We start from the raw sequence: 19,852 nt of genomic DNA on the forward strand, positions 1-19,852 counted from the left end.
CTTTTAATAAAAAGTTAATCACTCTTCCAGAAAGGCAGCCTTTCAGATATTTGAAAATCGCCCTTACATTATCTGCCCCTTTCTCTAAGAGAAACACCCTCAGTTCCTTCACGTACTCCACAGGGATGTCATTCACCGATGACTGAGTGACCCTCGGTTCCTGTGTCTGAAGGAGCCTTTGAGTCCCCTCACCCTCCTGCTTCCCCTGCCAGAACCAGAGGCAGACAGTAGGTAGGAAACATGAAACAGGGTGAATCACCGCCAACATTCCAGAACCTGTGTTCACTCGTGCCATCAAGGACTACTTTTTTTTTTTCTTGGAAGGCCCATAAAATGTTGACTCACACTGGGAGGGAAGGAAAGGAAGTTAACATTACTAAATAGCTACTAAGTGCCATGCACTATGCAACACCCTCCCGCCCTCTCGTATGCATTCACTAAGTTAAAGTACCCAATAAACTAGCCCGCAATTTTTAGATGGCTAATGAGCTGCGGAGCTGGGATTGAGCGTTCTGTTAACTAAAATTCCCAAGTCTGTTTTGTACAAGTGTTTCTGTTCAATCACATATTCTATACCTCTCATTGTGTATTTGATCTCTAGGATTCAAAAACTGGAAGACCTTATTTTTACCTCTCACATTTCTAATAAGTATTTTTGAACCCTTATTTTGTCTTCTCAGTTTAACCATTCTGCCCAGCTATGGAATGGTTGTTCATTATTTTCCTCCTGTACCTTCACGATGAACAGGATAGCAATATGCCCTTGGGATAGCAAGCCACTAGAACCTTCTTCTAGATGGATACTGATTCATTAATAAGTACTCTTGGTCAGATTATTGAACTATGTACTTGTCTCAGTCTGCTCAGGCTGCCATAAGAGAATACCGCAGACTGGGTGGCTTAAATAACAAAAATTTACTTTCTCACACTTCTGGAGGTTGGGAAGTCCAAGATCAAGGTGCCAGCCAACTTGATTCCTGGTGGGGCCCTCCTCCTGATTTGCAGACAGCACCTTTTCTTGTTTTGTCCTCAAGGCAGAGAGAGAAAGCAGCTCCCTGGATTCTCTTCTTCTAAGGGCACTAATCCCACCATGAGGGTCCCACCCTCATGACCTCGTCTCATCCCCAGTTACCTCCCAAAGCCCCATCTCCAAATACCAACCCATTGGAGTTGGGGTATAAATTTTGGTGGGACATAAACATTCAGCCCATGACAGTACTAATGCTCCTTTGTTGTCGTTTCATTACTTCATCTCTTTGATAGCATGAAAGAAGACCCTGTCACCTCCTTTGCTGAAGGCCATACAGACTATGCATTCGCTGTCTGCTTTTTATGAAAAATGGTGGCCTGTGTGATCTACCACCTTTTTTCCTTAGGGCTCAAAAACTTTCTCTTTAATAACTGATGTTAGAATCTTTGCCCTCATCTGGTACCAAACTTATTAATGTGGAGTTTGCAAAAATCCACCTTCTACTTTATAAAAATTATTAATATTTATCCCTTTCCAACCTTCTTAGACATGAGACAACTTGATGTTACTGGCATTGTTCAGCAGGACCCTAACATACAGTTCAAATGAAATAATAAGAGTCTCAGACTCAGCCAAGTATGACTTTTCATTAACTCTACTCACCTGGGGCTTTAGATCTTCTTATTCTCCTTAGTCTGGAGCTCATTCTCTCTGACCAAGCAATAAAAGTTGGCAAATACCACTTTTTGTTCATCATCCATCACTGTGGCATCATCAGCTTCAAGCAATGGCATATCCATTCTTTAAGCATCGTCTTACTTCAAACACAGCTGTATTTGATGACCTTGCTTCCAAATTCCCCAATTTCCCATTGCCTTTTGGATTTTTCAGTTTATATGCCCCCAAACCACCCCATGGTCTGCCCCAGACCAGGTCTTCTTCCTCATTCCTTATTTTTGTTAACAGAGCTACCATTCTGAGACAGTCAGGCTCACATTTTTAAAGCCATCCCTGCCTTTCCTTCTCTGTGTCCAACAGGATTACATTCAGTGACTTACGACAGAACCTGACCACTGTGGCTTAAACCACGAGGGGTTGTTTTCCTCTCATAGCGAGAAGGTGGGTGGTGGGTAAGCCAGGGCTGGTGCAGCTCATGAAAGGAACCAGACTGCTCTGTCTTCCTGCTCTACCGCCCTCCTTAGCAGGTGGCTCTCGGTCCTGTGGCCACAGCTGGCTGCTGCTCCTTTGGGGTTGCATCTGCCTTCCAGGAGGGGGGAAGAGTGGAAGACACTGGCGCAGGCCAGCAGAGCCTAAACTGTTTCTCATGGAAGCCCCTCCCAACAGACTTGCACTTACAACTCACCGGCTAGGTCGTGTCCCATGGCTACACAGAGCTGCAAGGGAGGCTGGCATTTCAGATCTTTTACGTGGGCATATTGCTGCCCTGAACAAAATCTTAGTGAGGAAGCAGTGTCTGCTACACTCTCCTTGACCTCTGTTCGGAGAGACAGAAAAGAAGTCCAGACCTTTTCTTTCTTGGTAACAGCAAATGTATTCTTTCCTGAGCATTCCAACCACCATGAATCCGTGGCTCGTTACCACGTGCCACTGTTAACTGCAAAGGCCTCCTATCTGAGGAGCCTCACCTTTCTCGAATGCTGCCTTTATCACATCACTTTTTAATCTCAAAAACATCCAGTGTTCTCCACTGCCCGTAGGACAGCTGCGATGTCCCAGGCGTACAATGAAGGCCCCTCATCATATAGCATCGGCCTGTCTTTACAACCCTATCCTCCACCCAAAACGAACCATCTGCTTCAGTAAACGCAGTCCGCTCCGCCCTTTCCCCGTGGAACACGCTCTGGCTCCTTCCTATTAAAAAGCCGTACTCTACGCATCTCCTCTTCCAAACTCTAGAATAACAACCACAGCAATAACACCTACCCTACAGTAACGCTTATGTGCCAGGCCCTATCCTAAAAACTTTCGATGTATTTTACCATCAAATCCGAAAACACTAAATTACATAAATACTGTATGTCGCCATTTGAGGAGAAGGAAACTAAGGCTTTGAAAAGTTACGTCATTTGCCCAGAGACACAGCCACACGCGGCAGGTTTCCAGATTACACATCAACGAAGAGTCAATTCTGAGCCTACGTATTCAAGTCTCCCCCAACCCAAGTTCACAGAGATCTGTCCTCTCTCAATTTCCTATCATATTTTTAGCATGTGCTACCTATTTTCCTTAATACTTTTAAATATGTACATATGTTATCTCCTTCACTGTATGGAAAGCTCCTTGAGGATGGGGACTCTTAGCCTCAAATATAATAGCTTGCACATAAAAGGCATTCAGCACCCGATTAAAGATGACGACACCGGTTTCCCACCACAGAAGCCAAATGGCACTCTGGGCCATAAAGGTGCCAGGAGGCGTTGGGGTCAGGCTGTGTTCAAGGCTGAAGACGGTTGGGAAGAGTTTGAGGAATGTGACTTCGGGGTCTCCCATTCCAAGAAGCCAAGCATGCGCGTTTTCAAAGAAACGAGGAAAACAGATTCTCCATCTTGGTAAGATTTCACATTTCTCGGGAAAATATGTTTCCATCAGGCATCAACTTTACTCATTACGTATAAATGAGTGTACATGTTAAAAGAAGCAGCTTATGTTGTTTTTCCTGTCAAATCCAGACCTCTGTGCTCACCTCTGAAAAAGTAAGACTCCGAGTCCCTCACAGTGACAATGCCCAGCACCAGAGGCTAAGCGTGTGTAGCGGGAGTTCTAGTTCAGTTTTTCGTGTCCCCTGTTCAATTATGATCCCCATAATTCCCATTTGAAATCCACATGCCTCTTCTCAGACAGCAAAGCACAGTCTACAAAGGTAATGGCTCCCTCTGGTGGTGGCGTTCAGAGTTAATCATTTACTTGCTCGCTGTCCTCAACATTTTTGATCATTTTCTGAACTTTTCCTGGAAGCTTGGTATCTCTAGCAATCCCTTTTCAGTTGGCATCATCATGAGTGCATTATTCAACTTTGAGGTGAAGATGGGTGAATATTTTGGGAAAATATTTTCCTCGTCCCTGCCCCGCCTTGGAACAGAAGAGGAACAGGGAGAAAAGATGACGCAGGAGTCAGGGAAATTTCTCTCGTAGCTGTTTGGCACAGCACGGCGCAGAAGCCTTCACTTTGGAGTACACATACCTCTGAAGGTAGATGAAGACTTTCCGTGGGGAGATAATTCTCAGTCAGTCAATTTCCAGATCCCCAAGTGCCACAGCTACTCCTCCCTAAAATCCCCAATCTTTGAGAAGAAACAGAATAAACCTGCTTAACACTTTTTTTTTTTTTTTTTTGCGGTACGCGGGCCTCTCACTGTTGTGGCCTCTCCCATTGCGGAGCACAGACTCAGCGGCCATGGCTCACGGGCCCAGCCGCTCTGCGGCATGTGGGATCTTCCCAGACCGGGGCACGAACCCATGTCCCCTGCATCGGCAGGCGGACTCTCAACCACTGCGCCACCAGGGAAGCCCCTGCTTAACACTTTTAAGTCAGAAAGTTACACCTCTCAGCCACTTCCAATCTTGCCGGGCACGAGGGTGTAACAAGCGTTGAGGTGCTAACCAAAGGGACAGATCAGAAGACTGGCTCTTCACCCTTCCTGGTCCTATATGTATTTCTCTTTAAGGGGAAAACCCGGCATTTAGAAATAGGGTATTTTAGCCAGTGTTGGAAAGCAGGGTGTAAACACAGTGGCCGGAAATGAGTAGGGCTGTTTCTAATGAAGGGGGCTCCCTGTGTCCAGGGCCACCCCAAAGTGGCGGCCAGCAGTCCAAAGGGCCAATCACAGCAGTGTCCATCCCTGAGGGGGTCGAAGTGGTAAGCAGGACTTTCCCGGGGGGAACCGCGGAGGCCTGGGGTCAGACAGGTGACGAGAGCTGGCCGGGGGGCCAGGCCTCAGCACAGGAAGAGGCCCGGTCACAGGTGGGAGAGAAGGTCGTGGTTCAGGGCTGCACACAGAGCGACAGACAGCAAAACCAACCGCAGCCCCATCCTCTGGCAGTGAAGGCTGCCGCTCGGACAGATGGCCTCGGGAACTAGACAGAGCTAAGCCTGGATGCCGGAAGGCCTCCGTTCCTACACAGAACTGGGGCCGTAGGAGGCCGGGCACTGGGGGACAGAGGCACCCAGCCAGGCGCTCGCCACCGCCCAAGTCGATTCTGCCTTCTGGGGAACAGGCACATCTCAACCAATGCGTGATGTCTCTGTATGTCATTAGGCTCTTTGGAAATTCTGTTTGGGGACTTTCCTAACACTTCCCCACTTCAGTTCTCTTAGCCCAGCCTAAACCGTGTTCTAACAACCTTAGTGGTTACACACTGCTGGAGTAGCCAGCTGGAGATGGCTGTGATTCTCTTCCCTTCCAACATGCCATCTTCCCACATCACAAATCCACAGCTGCGGCAGTCGCAGGAAAAATGGAAACATACTGCACACAGGCAACTTGCTGCTTAGTTACAAAGCTTTCTGCCTCATACTGTCCAGTATTAGGAAGGATTCTATGCACTGCCCGATATCTGCTCGGGGAGAGGGGCTGTCATTTAATGCTCCTATCAGCAGAAGGTCTCTGATGGAAACCACTGACTGGCTTGGAAAGATGGGCAGAGGGTGGGCGAGAGCATAGCAGCCGTCATCTTCCCGTTCTTCACCCGGTGATGCTACTTTATGTTGACTTTCAAGGCTTCCAGAGTCCGTACCTGCAGGCCCCAACCACTCAACAGAGGAAAACAAGAACTTACCCCCTGCTATTTCCCTAAAATCTGATTCGGAATTGTCAACTGCTTCAACAGCTAAACAGTACTATTTGAAACAATCAAGATACCTTCCAGGTAAGCAGAGAAAATAAAATGTTTCCTGGTAACTAGAATAGTTAATAGGTCACGCTCCAGGGTCTTTGAATCTCTGGAGAAAGGGCACCAGTGAAATACAATCATAGCGCTCTTTGCGGGCTCAGCCTGTTGCCGGGGACTTTTCTGGACCTCCTGCCTCTGTGAAGTCTGCTCAGGAAATGCCTGGCAGCCACCAATCAAGATGGCGAGGATGCTTCAGAAAATACCACCCTCCCCCACCAAAGCTATGCCTTCTGTAAACTGTATGCAAACAATTCTGCACTCCCATTACCAGTTCTTATAAGAGGTAGAATTTTATACTGTTTCCTAAATGATCTGATTTGTGTTTTTAAAAGATCATTCTGGCTGCTAGGAAGACCACGCTAGGGCCTCAAAAAGGGTAGGGGACTGGTCGAGGGGCCCAAGGAGACTGGTCAAGAGGCCACTGCACACGTCTGGATAGAGAGGGTGATGACTTGTTCCCTAGGACGGTGAGAGGAGTGGGAATTAAGACCATAAGAGAGGGTGCACTTTTGAAAGGTGCAAAGACACCAGTTGGTAAGTTTCGGTACTGAAACCATGAGGAAGTTCTGATCTGACTGCAAAAGCAGGGGTATAAATAAAGTTTCCAGAACACAGATTCATGGGGAACACTTTTCCCTGTTTGAAAAAGAAAGAAAATTGAATCCATTTCACTGAAATAAAATCAGTGCTTCATCTTCGCTGTAGAAGTGCGCCCTCTGGTGGTGGGAGAGGGTATTGTAAAATTTTTAGCAGACACCTGTTTTCCCAGCTCTGTTTGCTCCCTTCATGCAGTTTTCAGGAACGTATTTCAGGGTACCTGAGACCCATCTGATCATTTCCTTTTTCACCAGAAAGATCTAACAAATTCTACTAATCACTCTTGGTCAGAAGCATGGCTGTAACTGAAGCCTAAGAAATAGACTCAAAATTAGAACGAACTGTTGGAAATCTAAACCTGAGTCTGACTGTACTATTTTGGCATGTTTGGTCTCAAAGATGTGGCCCCTCTAGAGCTGGGTGAGATCTGAAACGAGAACTGAGCTCAGTTCAGTCACTTGGACAAACATTTACTGAGCACCTGTCGTGATCCAGCAAGTGCAGAGGACAGAAATGCAAAGAAGAAGTGATCCTTGACATTTATTTATGGTCTGTAGTTACTTCACTGAATATCCTCAGGAATAACAAAGAGTATTATCTTTGGGGGCCTTCCTTTTTTTTTTTTTTTTTTTTTTTACCATAAAGCCAAGTATTACGGTCTTATTAAGCATCAACTTTAGGATCATGGGAGCTCTAGAAATGTACCATGTAATTTCAGGGCAGCCTGACATTACACTACAAGGATTGGCAGATCCGTGACACTGACGTTCAGGGAGAGGGACGCGAGAGTCATAGTTATTGACCTGCTACTGACCGGCTGTGTACTGGAGCACGACTCTGAGATTGTTTTCTGTTACTTAACGACAGGACTGCAGTCATGTATCAGCTCACCCCGTAAGCCTTGGGTACTTAATTATCACAGGTAGTTGTTGCAAATGGAGTATACAGCGGAGGTGCTAACCATCTCGGCGGTGCCCTCTGCTCTCACTCCCGGCCCCAGCACTTTTGAAACCCTGTTCTGAGGATCCTTCTCGAGTCCCATTATCACTTACATTCCTTCCTTCCACCCAATGTATCCAACGTCCTGTGTCATTTGTATATGTGCCTCTCCTACTGCGTTTTAAGTTTCTTAGCGAGACCCACGAACTCCCCTGTGATCTGCTGCCTGCTCCCCTCTCCAGCCTCACTCTGGGCCACGCCCTGTCCCTGCTCCATCCTTGCCGAGGACTCCGAGTTCTTCTCCTTCCCAGGTCCACTGCCCACACTGACACCTCCCCCAGGAACACACCTCCCCAACTCCTACCAAGTCCTTATCATGACTCACGTTTCAGCTTAAAATTACCTTTTTAGAAGCCTGGCTTTGTGGCTTCTGTTTTTTGCAGCCTCAGCACCAGATTCTTCTGCATAATTTGCACACTGCTAATTACTCACCTAATTATCTATAACTGTTCATGTCTCCCTTCTCACTAGAGTAGATTATAAGAGCCACAAGGGCAGAAACTGGTCTACTTTGTTCACATTTTCTCCAGTGCCACACACACTGCCTGGCATGTGGTAGGTGCTCAGTAAATATTTGCTGACTGACTTTTTAATATCCTTTGAGGGGACGGGATGATAGTATATTAATTTTTGCTTCTCTTTAATGGTGTTTGGTTATAGAAGGTACCCCAGAAAAGCTTGTAAATTAATGGTGTTTGGTTATAGAAGGTACCCCAGAAAAGCTTGTAAACTAATACATGTTTTAAAATTCCAGATATTGTCTATTTTCAAGAAAATTGAAATCTTTTAACAGACAAAGAGCTAAGCAATTATTTTCAATAGTGTAGTATGTATTTACTGAAAAACAAAAAGACTAGGGATATCGCAAGGCTAATCGTATTAAAAAAATTTAAGCATTCAGGGCCCATTCTTTGTTGAACTGTATTTATAAAAAGTATTCACCTAAAGAGATTTGTAGTCTTCTCCCCTGACCTTGCACCTTCTTTGGGGGTAAATATCTTTTGTGTGTGTGTGTGTGTGTGTGTGTGTGTGAAGATGTTTTTAACCTGAGTAATTGCTACCTAGTGCATCTTCTTTATTGTCAGGGAATTGCCTATTATAGTTTTATTTGTAGGTATTTTATTAGAAACCAAAATCCATAATGAGCAATATCCTATAATAAAGGGAAATGATCTACCTGATGGAGTGTTTCCTTAGAGAACTGATGACAGGTAACCTTGCGGCTTGGTTCGGAACAACCAGGCATGGACATATATACACTACCAAACGTAAGGTAGATAGCTAGTGGGAAGCAGCCGCATAGCACCGGGAGATCAGCTTGGTGCTTTGTGACCGCCTGGAGGGGTGGGATAGGGAGGGTGGGAGGGAGGGAGACGCAAGAGGGAAGAGATATGGGAATATATGTATATGTATAACTGATACACTTTGTTATGAAGCAGAAACTAACACACCATTGTAAAGCAATTATACTCCAATAAAGATGTTAAAAAAATACAGAAAGAAAATGTGAAAATAAAAAGTGATTTTAAGATTTCTAACTTGCAAAAAAAAAAACAACAACAACAAGGAATATTATTATATGTCTCATAAATGTGAAACCTTGCCAAGGAGTTCACTTTGGGAAAAGTCAAAGCTCCCTTGAAACAGGGACTGACCTTCTCTCTACATTAATAGCAGTCCTCGGTAAGGATGTTTTCTACACTAAAGAGAACTCTACATGTATGACCCAGAGGCTTAGACAGTGTGATGTCTCTGGCATCTGCTAAGCTGAACCCAATTTAATTATCAGTCAAAAGAAAGCAAGTTCAGGAAGTTCTCAAATCTCTTAAAACTAGGTTAAAACAACACCCTTTGACCACTGGGACCAAAGACCAAGGCCGAGTCCACATTTCACAGATTTCAGAAAATCATAAACAACTAGCTGTTTATATTTTACTATATCTGATATGCAAATACGCTTCACAGATGGATCTTTACATGTACTTCCGAACTTCTCAGTTCCCCTGGGCTCTTGGCCACATGTCTGTTTTCCCCAGCCCAAGTGTTCCTCAAGGGTCTGGCACAGAACAAACACTCAAAATAAGTGTATGACATGGAAATATCTTTTAGAAGAAAAATTTTGTGCCACCTCAAATTTTAAGAGACATTTAGCAAGAAATGTCCAATGTTTATCATTACTTGTATTACAGAAAATAACTTAACGTTTCTAAAAGACACCGTGAGGATTCCAGGTTATTGTATTTAGGGCTGAGGATCATGTGAGGGTCCATCAAAAAGCAAGTATTTGCTACACTGTAGCCAAAATTTATTTCCATTCCCTCGCGTTCTTTCTAGTCTAGTTTGAACATATATTTTCCTTCAAGTGTATGGTCGCACTCTAACCTTTGAAATGACTGTTTTGTTCTTCTAAGGTGTAAACCCCAAGAACGTGTCCTTGATAGCCAGTGGAAAGGATACGAACCCATATACCTGGAATAACCAGTTATTTCCTAAGTCGTTGGGACCCACGGGGGCAGAACTTGCTTTCAAAGGGAGTAATGCAGGTAAGGCAAGACTACATTTAAAGTATGAACTTACACTGTTTCCCTTCTGCAGATTTTTACTTTTAAATGTTTCCTTTTTCCCCAAAGTGTAAAAATAGGTGGGGTGCCAGTCAAAGGACTAGTTTGGTATATTGGTGTCAGTGTTGAGAAAGTGAGTAACTCTGATGATTGGGGAACAAATAAATCCTTTTTAAGTCAAGTGGTTTCCAGTTCTTAGCTTTTAAAAAACTGAAGGAGAACCTGAGTTATAGCTAATAGATAATTAAAAATCGTTTATGAAAATAACACAACATTGTAAATCAACTGTACTCCAATATAAAATGAAAATTTTTTTGAAAATCATTTTTTATGAGATCACTACGTGATATTTGATCTATAACTCTGAGTAGTGTTCAAAGACTATAGTAACAGAGCTGTAACAAAACACCTTTCATTCCCTACTATGCATTTACAAGATTTCTCCTTGCTTCCCATCTTTAAAAAAAAAAGAAAATGAAGCTGAATCCTGTCTGATTTTAGCAATAAGTAATATTTATTGATGGATACATGAACCACTTGAAAAAGGTCCCATCTTTCTCATTAAGAGATGAATTTCAAAAAAAAATCTGACTTTTCACTTTTAATAATCAAATTCTATAATATTCATCTCTTTTGATAAATTATATACAACGAATCATTCTAACTATAATTAACTTAATCCAGAGAAAAGTATTTTAATATACTTATGGTTGGTTACAAATTTTTTTAAAGGTTTCAATCTATACACATTTTTTGACTGGTTAATTTAAAGACTTTAAAATTATATTCAGATAAAATTTGGGAGCTGACATATGAATGAAAATAAAATTTTAGAGAGAAAAGGGATTCATGTGACATTTCTACCTGTTAAAAAGGACTGTGGTCATGTATTTCTGTTTTTTTTTTTTTGCCTTACCACGTGGCATGTGCGATCTTAGTTCCCGAACCGGGGATCGAACGGTGCCCCCTGCAGTAGGAGGGCAGAGTCTTAACCACTGGACCACCAGGGAAGTCCCATGTGGTCATGTATTTCTTAAGTCAGTACTGGTGAGCATAAAATCACTATGGTATTTAGATTCCACTGATCATATTTAAAAGAGAGATGTAATAGTTTTATTTTTAAATGTCTCTAATTACAGTATGCCAGAAGTTAAATCCTCTGGAACTGTAAAACTTACGAGGAAACATTTTAGATATCAGTTTAAAGTGTCTGAAGAAGTAGAGAGTTCTTTCTTAAAAAAGATGTAGGTGGTATTGGATCAGAAGAGTTTGAGGGTCACTGTGTAGCAACTGAGGAGTCTCCTGAGGTGTTCTGATGTGACATCAAACGCTCCGGGTATTGTATCCATTTAACAGTGCTGTGGCACTGCAATTTGCTAATTTTTTCTTATTTAAAAGTAATATTCACTGAACCAAGTGGTTAAATACAATCAGGTGAAATGACAGCTGCACAGCTTTGAGTCTCGGGGAAATATACGACTGACATCAAATCAAAGCTGAGACAGCACTGAGAACATTTTCTCGGAGAAACATTTTAAGGTTTCTTTCTGCATCTTTTCATTAATCATGGAATCCATTTTTTCTCTGCTTTTCCTATAACATCCTCCTTATTGTTCATTCTTTCCTTCCATCTGCCTTCTCTTTAGAAGAAAGCATAATTAAACCAATTGAAAAACTATCATGCAATGAAAGTTTTCCTGAAAAATTACAGGACTCACAAGGTAATTTCTGGGCCTTGTAGATGAGTACAGTTTGTTCTTTGAATCTCCTGTCCAATTATCTTCTCAACGTCGACCCCAAATCTTGTCATAAAAGGCTACTACGAAGGCCAAGGTCACCTGCTTTTAGGGGTCAGATCAGGACTCGGGCAGACAGAAGTGTCCACACCACCAAGAACCTCTTTCTTTGGTAGTTGGAATTCTAAGAGTAATTAGCTCTCAAAAGGCTCTATGCTTGTCTTCTTAAATTAATTATGACAAGTTAAAGAAATCAAGCAAATCTACTAAAAATAATTAAAAGAATATTTTCTAATTTTATAATCAATATTCCTGGAAATTTTTTTTTTTAAGTTCTGAGACTGATTTCCGAGCATGAACCATTATTTAAAAGAAAAAGTTAACCAAGTTCACAGAGATGATGGATTTCCTAGAATTTTGCTGTCAGTGGTTTAAATAGTGCTAACTATTGGCTCCAACCTAAAAATTTGCAGCTCACAGGACACTTCAAATGAAAAGCCAAAATAATTTAAGAAGACTTAATTTTCTATGCATTTTCCCTTAGCAACTTCTTCCTCCAATAGGAAGAAGCATCCTGTAAACGATCAGTGCACGGGTTTTAGAGCCTGACGTGTCCCTGTTCAGACACTCACTAGCCTTATGATCTTGGACGAGTTACTTGGGTCCTCTAAGTCAGTTTCCCCGCCTGTAAGACAGAGGAAATAATACTGACCGAGGCATTATTATACGACCACCCCTAGGATTTTTGTCACACAATAAGCATTTAATAAGTGTTTGCTCTGGTCATGGGGATGAGGGTGGGAGAGATCTTTTTTATTTTGGCCATGCCACGTGGCACGTGGGATCTTCGTTCCCTGACCAGGGATCAAACCCGCGCCCCCTGCATTGGAAGTGCAGAGTCTTAACCACTGGACCGCCATGGATGTCTCGGGAGATATGTTCTCAGGCTGCTACTGAATGGGATTACTGCCTTGAACTTCCCTTTCAAAAAGTCTTTTGAAGTAAAGGGCTGATTCGTGAATTAGAACGAGTACCTCAAGGCGAAAAGAAAGGACAAATGAGGCAGCAATGCCTATGCAAAATTCAGCAGTGTTAAAAATCGTATGAACTGATAACGTGTTTACTGTGTAACATCCTTTAGGGTCTGATAAATAATATTGCCGTTTGACATTTGTTGGTCCAGGAGCAAACACTTGTTGAGCGCCTGCTATACACAGCACCGTGACAGACGTCAGGGACACAGGAAGGCAGAGTCCAGCCTTGTGGTCAAATGACACCATGTGAAAATAAGCTTCAGTCGTAGCTGCCAGATGAACGGTTCTTTGAAACCACCAAGGTGGTCAGAGCCCTGATTCACCTTCTCACTGACAAACCTGTCCCTTTTCTGGTGTAGCCAGGCTCCTTAAAAGAGAAGTTACATTCATTTTTCCTCTGATTTCCACTTTACCCCTCAGTTCACTGCAGTCTGTCCTCAGCTTGCCTCGGGCCGCTGAAACACCTCCTGCCGCGGCCTGTCCTGCTAGCGGCCAAATCCCAGGGCGGTGCCAACCCCACCAGACCTCTGCTTTATTTGCTACTCCTTCCTCGTCACACGCTGTCTTCTCTGGAGCTTCCAGACCCTATTCCTACCGTCTACCTCTCCACTCTCTCCCCAGCAGAGTCCTTTTCTTTTCTCCCCCTTAGTGCTCCGTTCCCTGGGTTCTGTTCTATTCTGGGTCTTTGCACATCCCACAGTCCCTCTGAGCTGACTCCTCCAAGCCCACGGCGCCATCACCGCCATGCCCCGATCATTCCAGATCTCCAGGCCTGCGGGACCTCTGTGACTTGAATCTCCCACGGGCACCAGGTCTTTACCCCACACCTGACTCTTCCCCTGTATCCTGTTCTCAGTCACCTACGCTACAGACTTGGGGGTTTATGTTACTCTCTTTCCCACCCTTCCCACCCCATACACCTGCTGGTTCCCTCCTCCATCCCTCCATGACCATCTAAGTTCAGACTCTCTTACTTCCTCTCTCACTTCAGCTACAGCAGTGCCCTCCTGACTGGTCTCCTGCCTTTACATTTTCCCCCAGATTGATCATTCACTAATAGTGATGAGGATGGTGACAGCTGACACGTGTTGGACAGCAGAGCCTACGCTAAGTGCTTTGCATTCACCTCATTCAATCCCTACAACAACCCCTATGAGGATAGGTGCACTTATCAGGGTGATTTTACAAGATGAAGAAGTGCTCAGAGAGCACCGCAGGGATGGGGGCTTCCTGGCAGGAAATATACTTTCGGGTTAAGAAGTGGAGCCATAAAAACCTGGGTACATTCAGGGGGATACCTTGGGTTCACATTCTAATTTGGTCACTTACTAACTGCGAGAAGTTAGCCAAGTCAGGTGTGGATAGTAACATGCATCTAAGAGGGTTGTTATATGGACTGAATGGGAACATCTGTAAAACCGTAGTGCCGCGCATGAAATACAGATGATGCCCCCCAAAACAGAATTTAGAATTAGTAGCGGTTGTAATCAAAGTTACTCTCCGGTGCTTTAAAATATTAACCTTCTGACTCTGAAACTTTATGATACGTCACTAGGAAATCTTGGAAGTTATGCTACTTACAATCAGTCAGGATATATTCCTTCCTTTCTCAAAAAAGAAGTGGGGTCAGCTGGCCAGAGGATACACTTAGCACCACTCGGTGCGACAGCTTCAGGTAAGAACAAGTTCAGATACAGTTTTTGAGAATTCTGATCAGAAAGGAGCTTTTTAAAGTTTATAGTCATCTTTCCTGAGTGAGGACTTTTAAATTAGTCTCAGCTATTAACTAAAGTTCTGTTTTTGGCAAAATGTCCCATTTTTCTCCCAAAGATGTGGTTTGCGAGTCTAATAAGAGGAGCTACCTCTGATTCAGTGGTTTTTCTCGGTCAGACACACAGATTGTGCCACCAAATCCTCCCAATGACCTGATAAGGTAGATCTTTTACAGATGAGGAAACTGACATTGAGTAATTTACCTAGGGTCACACAGCCTGTAAACAGTGGAGCTGGGATAGAAATTGTCTAATTCCGAAGAGTGTACTATGCTACACGACGAGATGTGCGAGGATGCACTTTTCAGAGCTTCCCGCCTGGTACCTGGCACGGAGCGGAGAGCACAGCAGATGCTGAGACTCTGTTATCTATCAGTTAACGGGTAGTCCTTCTGCAGCTCCATCTTAGGGCTTAGAAATAAACTGCGGCAGAACTTTGACTGGCTTTTGCTCTGTAATATATTAGGTGGTGAAGTTTTATTCCCCACCCTCCGACGCTATGACTAATTAGGTCACCTGCTCTGCAGTGGCGTGGCGTGTGACGGCCACATTCAGGGGGACGCTCTTGAAACTGATGTGAGGATTCTGTACTTGAGTTGACCAGATCAGACTATGAATGTTCTCTAAGTTATTTCAGTCTAAAACAGATACCCTTCTTAAAGCACCTAAAATAAACATTGAGGCAGATAATTACAAGTTTGATAAGGTATCTAGTTACAGTTTAATTTAAAAGTTGACTTCAAAAGTCTTCTCCCAGTCTGTCCCGGCCAGGATCTTATATTATAGAACTCCTGATTAGAGTTACCAGTCTTTAAAGTTCATGCTCTTGGAGCTAGAATTGTAAAAAGCACTGGACTTCCGTAATTTTTTATTTCTTACCATGGCAGAACTGCTTAAGCAGTACTGTTACCTTATCTGCGAAAAGAACTGCTTCATTATCTCTCTGCTGAAACAAAATATATAAATAAACATTTTATATAGAGCAGTAATTTTTATAAAGCCTTAAATACTTTAGGGCAGCCTTATCATGAGTCATTAGCCACAGCTTGGTAGCAATTTTTAATATGAAGGCAGAAAATCATAACGTCTCAAATTACTTTGAGTACCTGCTCTTAGAAAGTGCAAGTGGGTATTTCTGAACATATTTTTATAAGGGATTGGAGGCCTTTATATATTAATTATTCTGTCAGTTTAGCATGCATATTCCTGTTTTCATTTTTTTAAGTAAAATGCTTTCTCATAACTTTTCATCTCTTCATTTTACTCTGCTTATCAGATTTTCCCACAGATCGTGATAGGAGGAAAGGTTAGAAAAAAAAAGAATATTAATCATTCTCAAGTGGTCAATGCAAATCCTTAGGAAAACACTGTTCTGTAAGAGAAGTGTCTTCCAGCCCTCCCACTGGTGTGACAGTTTCCCACAAGAGAATACAACCAGGTCATTACCGTATTTACTCGACTATTTCCCCTTCTCTCAGCCTCCCTCTCTACTCTTCTTCCTCATCCTCAAGTCTGGAGAAGAAAAATCACATTAATTTCTTCCTCCCTCCCCATGTCATCTATCAACCCAAACCCCCTCATACCTCCTTGTCCCCTGCTAGAGGAGTGACTTCCTTCAGACACAGCCGCCCTCTAGAAGCACGGGGCCCTGTTCTACGTGCTTTACATGCATTAACTCACCGAACTCTCTAAGACAGAAGGTACCATCATTATCTCCATTTTACAGAAGTTTTCTATCTTGCTATAAGTTATATAGCAGTGACACAGATTACATTCTTAACTAGAGGCAAACACCCTTTCCTGCAGCAACATTTCCTACAAGAAGTTAAATGCCCTTGGTAGGACACATGCAGGTTTTAAAATAAATGCACAGCAAATGTTAGAGGGCTGCCAGCTCCGTTCTGGGGAGTGGTGAGGTGTGGGCACAGCCAGCTGCTGAACAAAGTGTTTCTTTGCCCCACATGAGACCTGGGCTCCTTTGTCAGCTACTAAGTTCTTCACCAAGGGTGCTGGAGTCCTAAAACTCTGTTATTTCTCAGAAAGGAATCCTAAATGTCAACACTACCGCCTTACTGGCAAAATGATTCCCTTTTCAAAGAAGGTTTTACAAATGTTGGCCTGGACAGTTTCCTTCAAATGCATTTAGGACTTACTTAGACTATGTCATCATCTGGGAAAAAAGCTTCTCTGGATGTTACTCCCCAGACGCCTCACTTCTCACCCACTGTTAGCTTAAGGATGGGTTTTCCCTTCTCCTTTGTCTCAGTCACGGGGACTTACTGTCTCCTCCCTCCTGCCCTCCCCTCCCATGTGCTCTCCTCTGCCCATGGTACCATTGTGATGTGAGTCCACTAATTTATCAGACTGATGCTGGTCTATATTCCAGTGGGTTATGACTAAAGGGCTATTCCTAGAAAATATGGTGCACTTAACTGGCCCTTCTAGACACTGTCCCTGTCTTTCTTAAGGAGCTTTTTTATTGGCTTTGAGAACTTTAAACCCAGTAAGAGTGGGATGAAATGACCCGTCAAACCAAGGAAGAACTCTTGGCCTCCTTGTCCCAACTGAACCACAAAGCAGCTGGGGTGAGTGGCACCAGGGCAGCTCCTCATGTAAGGCTTTGTCCCCTTTAAGCTGAGATTAGCAACACATCAGGACCCACGTGTTCCCATAAGTTCCTCCTATACTTCCAATTCTACAGTAAAAATAGAAGAAAAAACTGGGAAAACCATGCCAATAAATATAGTATAGCTAGTGTTAGGTGCACAGAATGGTTAGAGAGTCATTTCAAAGTTGACGTCTACAGAGTATAATCCAAGAATGACAGCTACCACATAGTGTGAAAAGATATTTAAATCCCAAACAGAAAGACAGAACATCAGAGAGAATAGCTCTGACACCTAGCTCCCAGCTTGAAGTGAGGAAGGGGTGAAGGAGGGACTGAGGATATTAAAGTTTTCTCTGAAATGATTTACTGCTTTGTCATTTGACACGTTCAAGCAATCTGAGCTTATAAATTGTTCAGGTAACAAATGTCTAACACATTAAAATTTTCACAAAATTTTCATCAGCCAGTACATGTATGAATAAAACAAACCCTGCGATGAAAGGTTTGGGATCCTAAGAATGGCTCACTTTTCAAAGGGATTCTGTTATCATCCATCGATTTCCCAATAAAACATGAAGTTTCTTGACTCCAAAAACCACATTTTCATGTTTAAAGAGAAACCTGCTATGTGACCCCACCTGTGTGGCTCCATGAAGCCAGAGCTTTACAGGATTCACAATTCTGAATACATTTTCTGTAGTGATACTGTGTTCAGATATTATTTAGATATAACCACAGTGTGATTTTAAACAGTCACTGACACTGTGGGTACTGCCCATTGAACTTAAACCAAGGAGTTGTTCTTGGTCATCCAAGTTGGCATTGCCTATCAAAATATGATGGGCACTTCAGTGAGCCCAAATAAGAAACAGTAGCAGTGTCAGAACTATAAACCAGAAATTATGGCGCTTAAGCTGCTGAAAACGCTAACTGGTGTCAGCATAATACTACAATAGAATTTTTGGGTTATATATATAATTTAAAAAAAACTTAGCACTGAATTAATCTTTTAAAGACAAATTCAGATTTTAGGACTTCCCTGGTGGCGCAGTGGTTAAGAATCCTCCTGCCAACGCAGGGGACATGGGTTCGAGCCCTGGTCTGGGAAGATCCCACATGCCGCGGAGCAACTAAGCCCGTGCGCCACAACTACTGAGCCTGCGCTCTAGAGCCCGTGAGCCACAACTACTGAGCCTGTGCTCTAGAGCCCATGAGCCACAGCTACTGAGCCCATGCGCCGCCACTACTGAAGCCCGCACGCCTAGAGCCCATGCTCCGCAGAAGAGAAGCCACCGCAGTGAGAAGCCCGGGCACCGCAACGAAGAGCAGCCCCTGCTCACCGCAACTAGAGAGAAAGCCCGCATGCAGCAATGAAGACCCAACACAGCCAAAAATAATTTTTTTTTAAAAAAGATAAATTCAGATTTTCCCCCATAAAATAAACTGCTTTATTTTGAATTTAATAATCATCTGAATAAAATTCTAATTTCTGATTCTGCTTTCTTTCAGAATATCCCTGGAACACAAAAACTGGTCAGGGGCAGTTTTCAGGACCTACTTATAATCCTACAGCCAAGAATCTAAATATTGTGAACCGCGCACAGCCAGTCTCCTCCGTGCACGGGAGGACAGACTGGGTGGCCAAGTACGGAGGCCACCGATAGGAGTCTGGTGTGAAGTCCCACAGCATCGCTCCAGAGTCTGTGCAAGTCCCCTGACCCCGGGAAATGTCTACAGATGTCTACTTCTACTGAGTTCTGGAAGAAATATGTAATAGTGGGTACTCTGAAGAGCAAAACTCATCTCCTATTTTCTTTCTTTCCTAGAAATGAAATGCATTTTCTGAGCATCATTGCCCACAGTGCTGATATATGGGTAGGACTTTGCTAAGTATTGAATAAACTATTTGCCAAAGTGTCAAGTATTTGATATACAAATAGATACTAAGTACAATAAGAAGCTTTTTTTAAAAAAATGCCTCCAGAAATAAGTGTTTAGAGTGTTTTATATTTGCCCAAACTATTTAATATTTCATTGTTTAGCCTCAGAGGTTTGTTTTGTTTTGGCTTTTATAGCAATTACATAGATGTCTGTGGACTGTCAGTTACGGTTCTTATTTGGCCAAGGTTCTACTCTACCATTTTGGCAATGGCAGAAAGATGGTAATTTATCATTTTTCTACTTTGGAATTATGGAAAAAATGATAATTCTAATCTAAAGCAGGACATCTTTCTTAGAAATAAGTATTTCTTTAACATAGAGATGTCAAAATCACATCACCTGATTTTAGTGAAGAAAGAGTCGATTGTTCGGTTTTGATCTGTACAACTGCTATGAATTCGTGGTGACTACCAAACCCAATGGCTTGATGCCTTCCAAATTAACCAAGTCAAGGTTCTGTCATCTTCACATCAAGTGTGTTCATCAACTTTCAAAGTACATTTGTTTCCACATTCCCACGAGGCACAGAGATGAAGCAGGCCAGCTCGTTCCCCAAAGCAAACTTGCTGCTGCTGCAGACAGATCAGACTCAGCTCTGACCTTCACACTTGCTCTGAAGAGCAAATGCATTCAGTTGCTATCGCAGTGATTTCACTTACTACATGTTTTCTTAGTTTTATTTCTAAATTGGTAGTTAAAATAGACATTTTGAACTTAGGACTA

At 43.0% G+C, this 19,852-nt stretch overlaps 1 protein-coding gene across 1 annotated transcript in view; it reads left to right on the forward strand.

Moving 5' to 3' along the window:
• The window catches only part of MAK (male germ cell associated kinase), a 42,002-nt gene extending 22,912 nt beyond the window's left edge, over window positions 1-19,090 (forward strand). The window contains exons 9-14 of the mRNA XM_032648204.1: window positions 3,368-3,540; window positions 5,709-5,857; window positions 9,889-10,020; window positions 11,685-11,759; window positions 14,364-14,483; window positions 18,698-19,090. Of these exons, the coding sequence (XP_032504095.1) occupies window positions 3,368-3,540; window positions 5,709-5,857; window positions 9,889-10,020; window positions 11,685-11,759; window positions 14,364-14,483; window positions 18,698-18,852 (804 nt within the window). The 3' untranslated portion in view covers window positions 18,853-19,090. The remainder of the gene's footprint in view (window positions 1-3,367; window positions 3,541-5,708; window positions 5,858-9,888; window positions 10,021-11,684; window positions 11,760-14,363; window positions 14,484-18,697) is intronic.
• The last annotated feature ends 762 nt before the right edge of the window (window positions 19,091-19,852 follow it).

Source organism: Phocoena sinus, chromosome 11 (genome assembly GCF_008692025.1).
Source record: "Phocoena sinus isolate mPhoSin1 chromosome 11, mPhoSin1.pri, whole genome shotgun sequence".
Lineage (NCBI taxonomy): Eukaryota > Metazoa > Chordata > Mammalia > Artiodactyla > Phocoenidae > Phocoena > Phocoena sinus.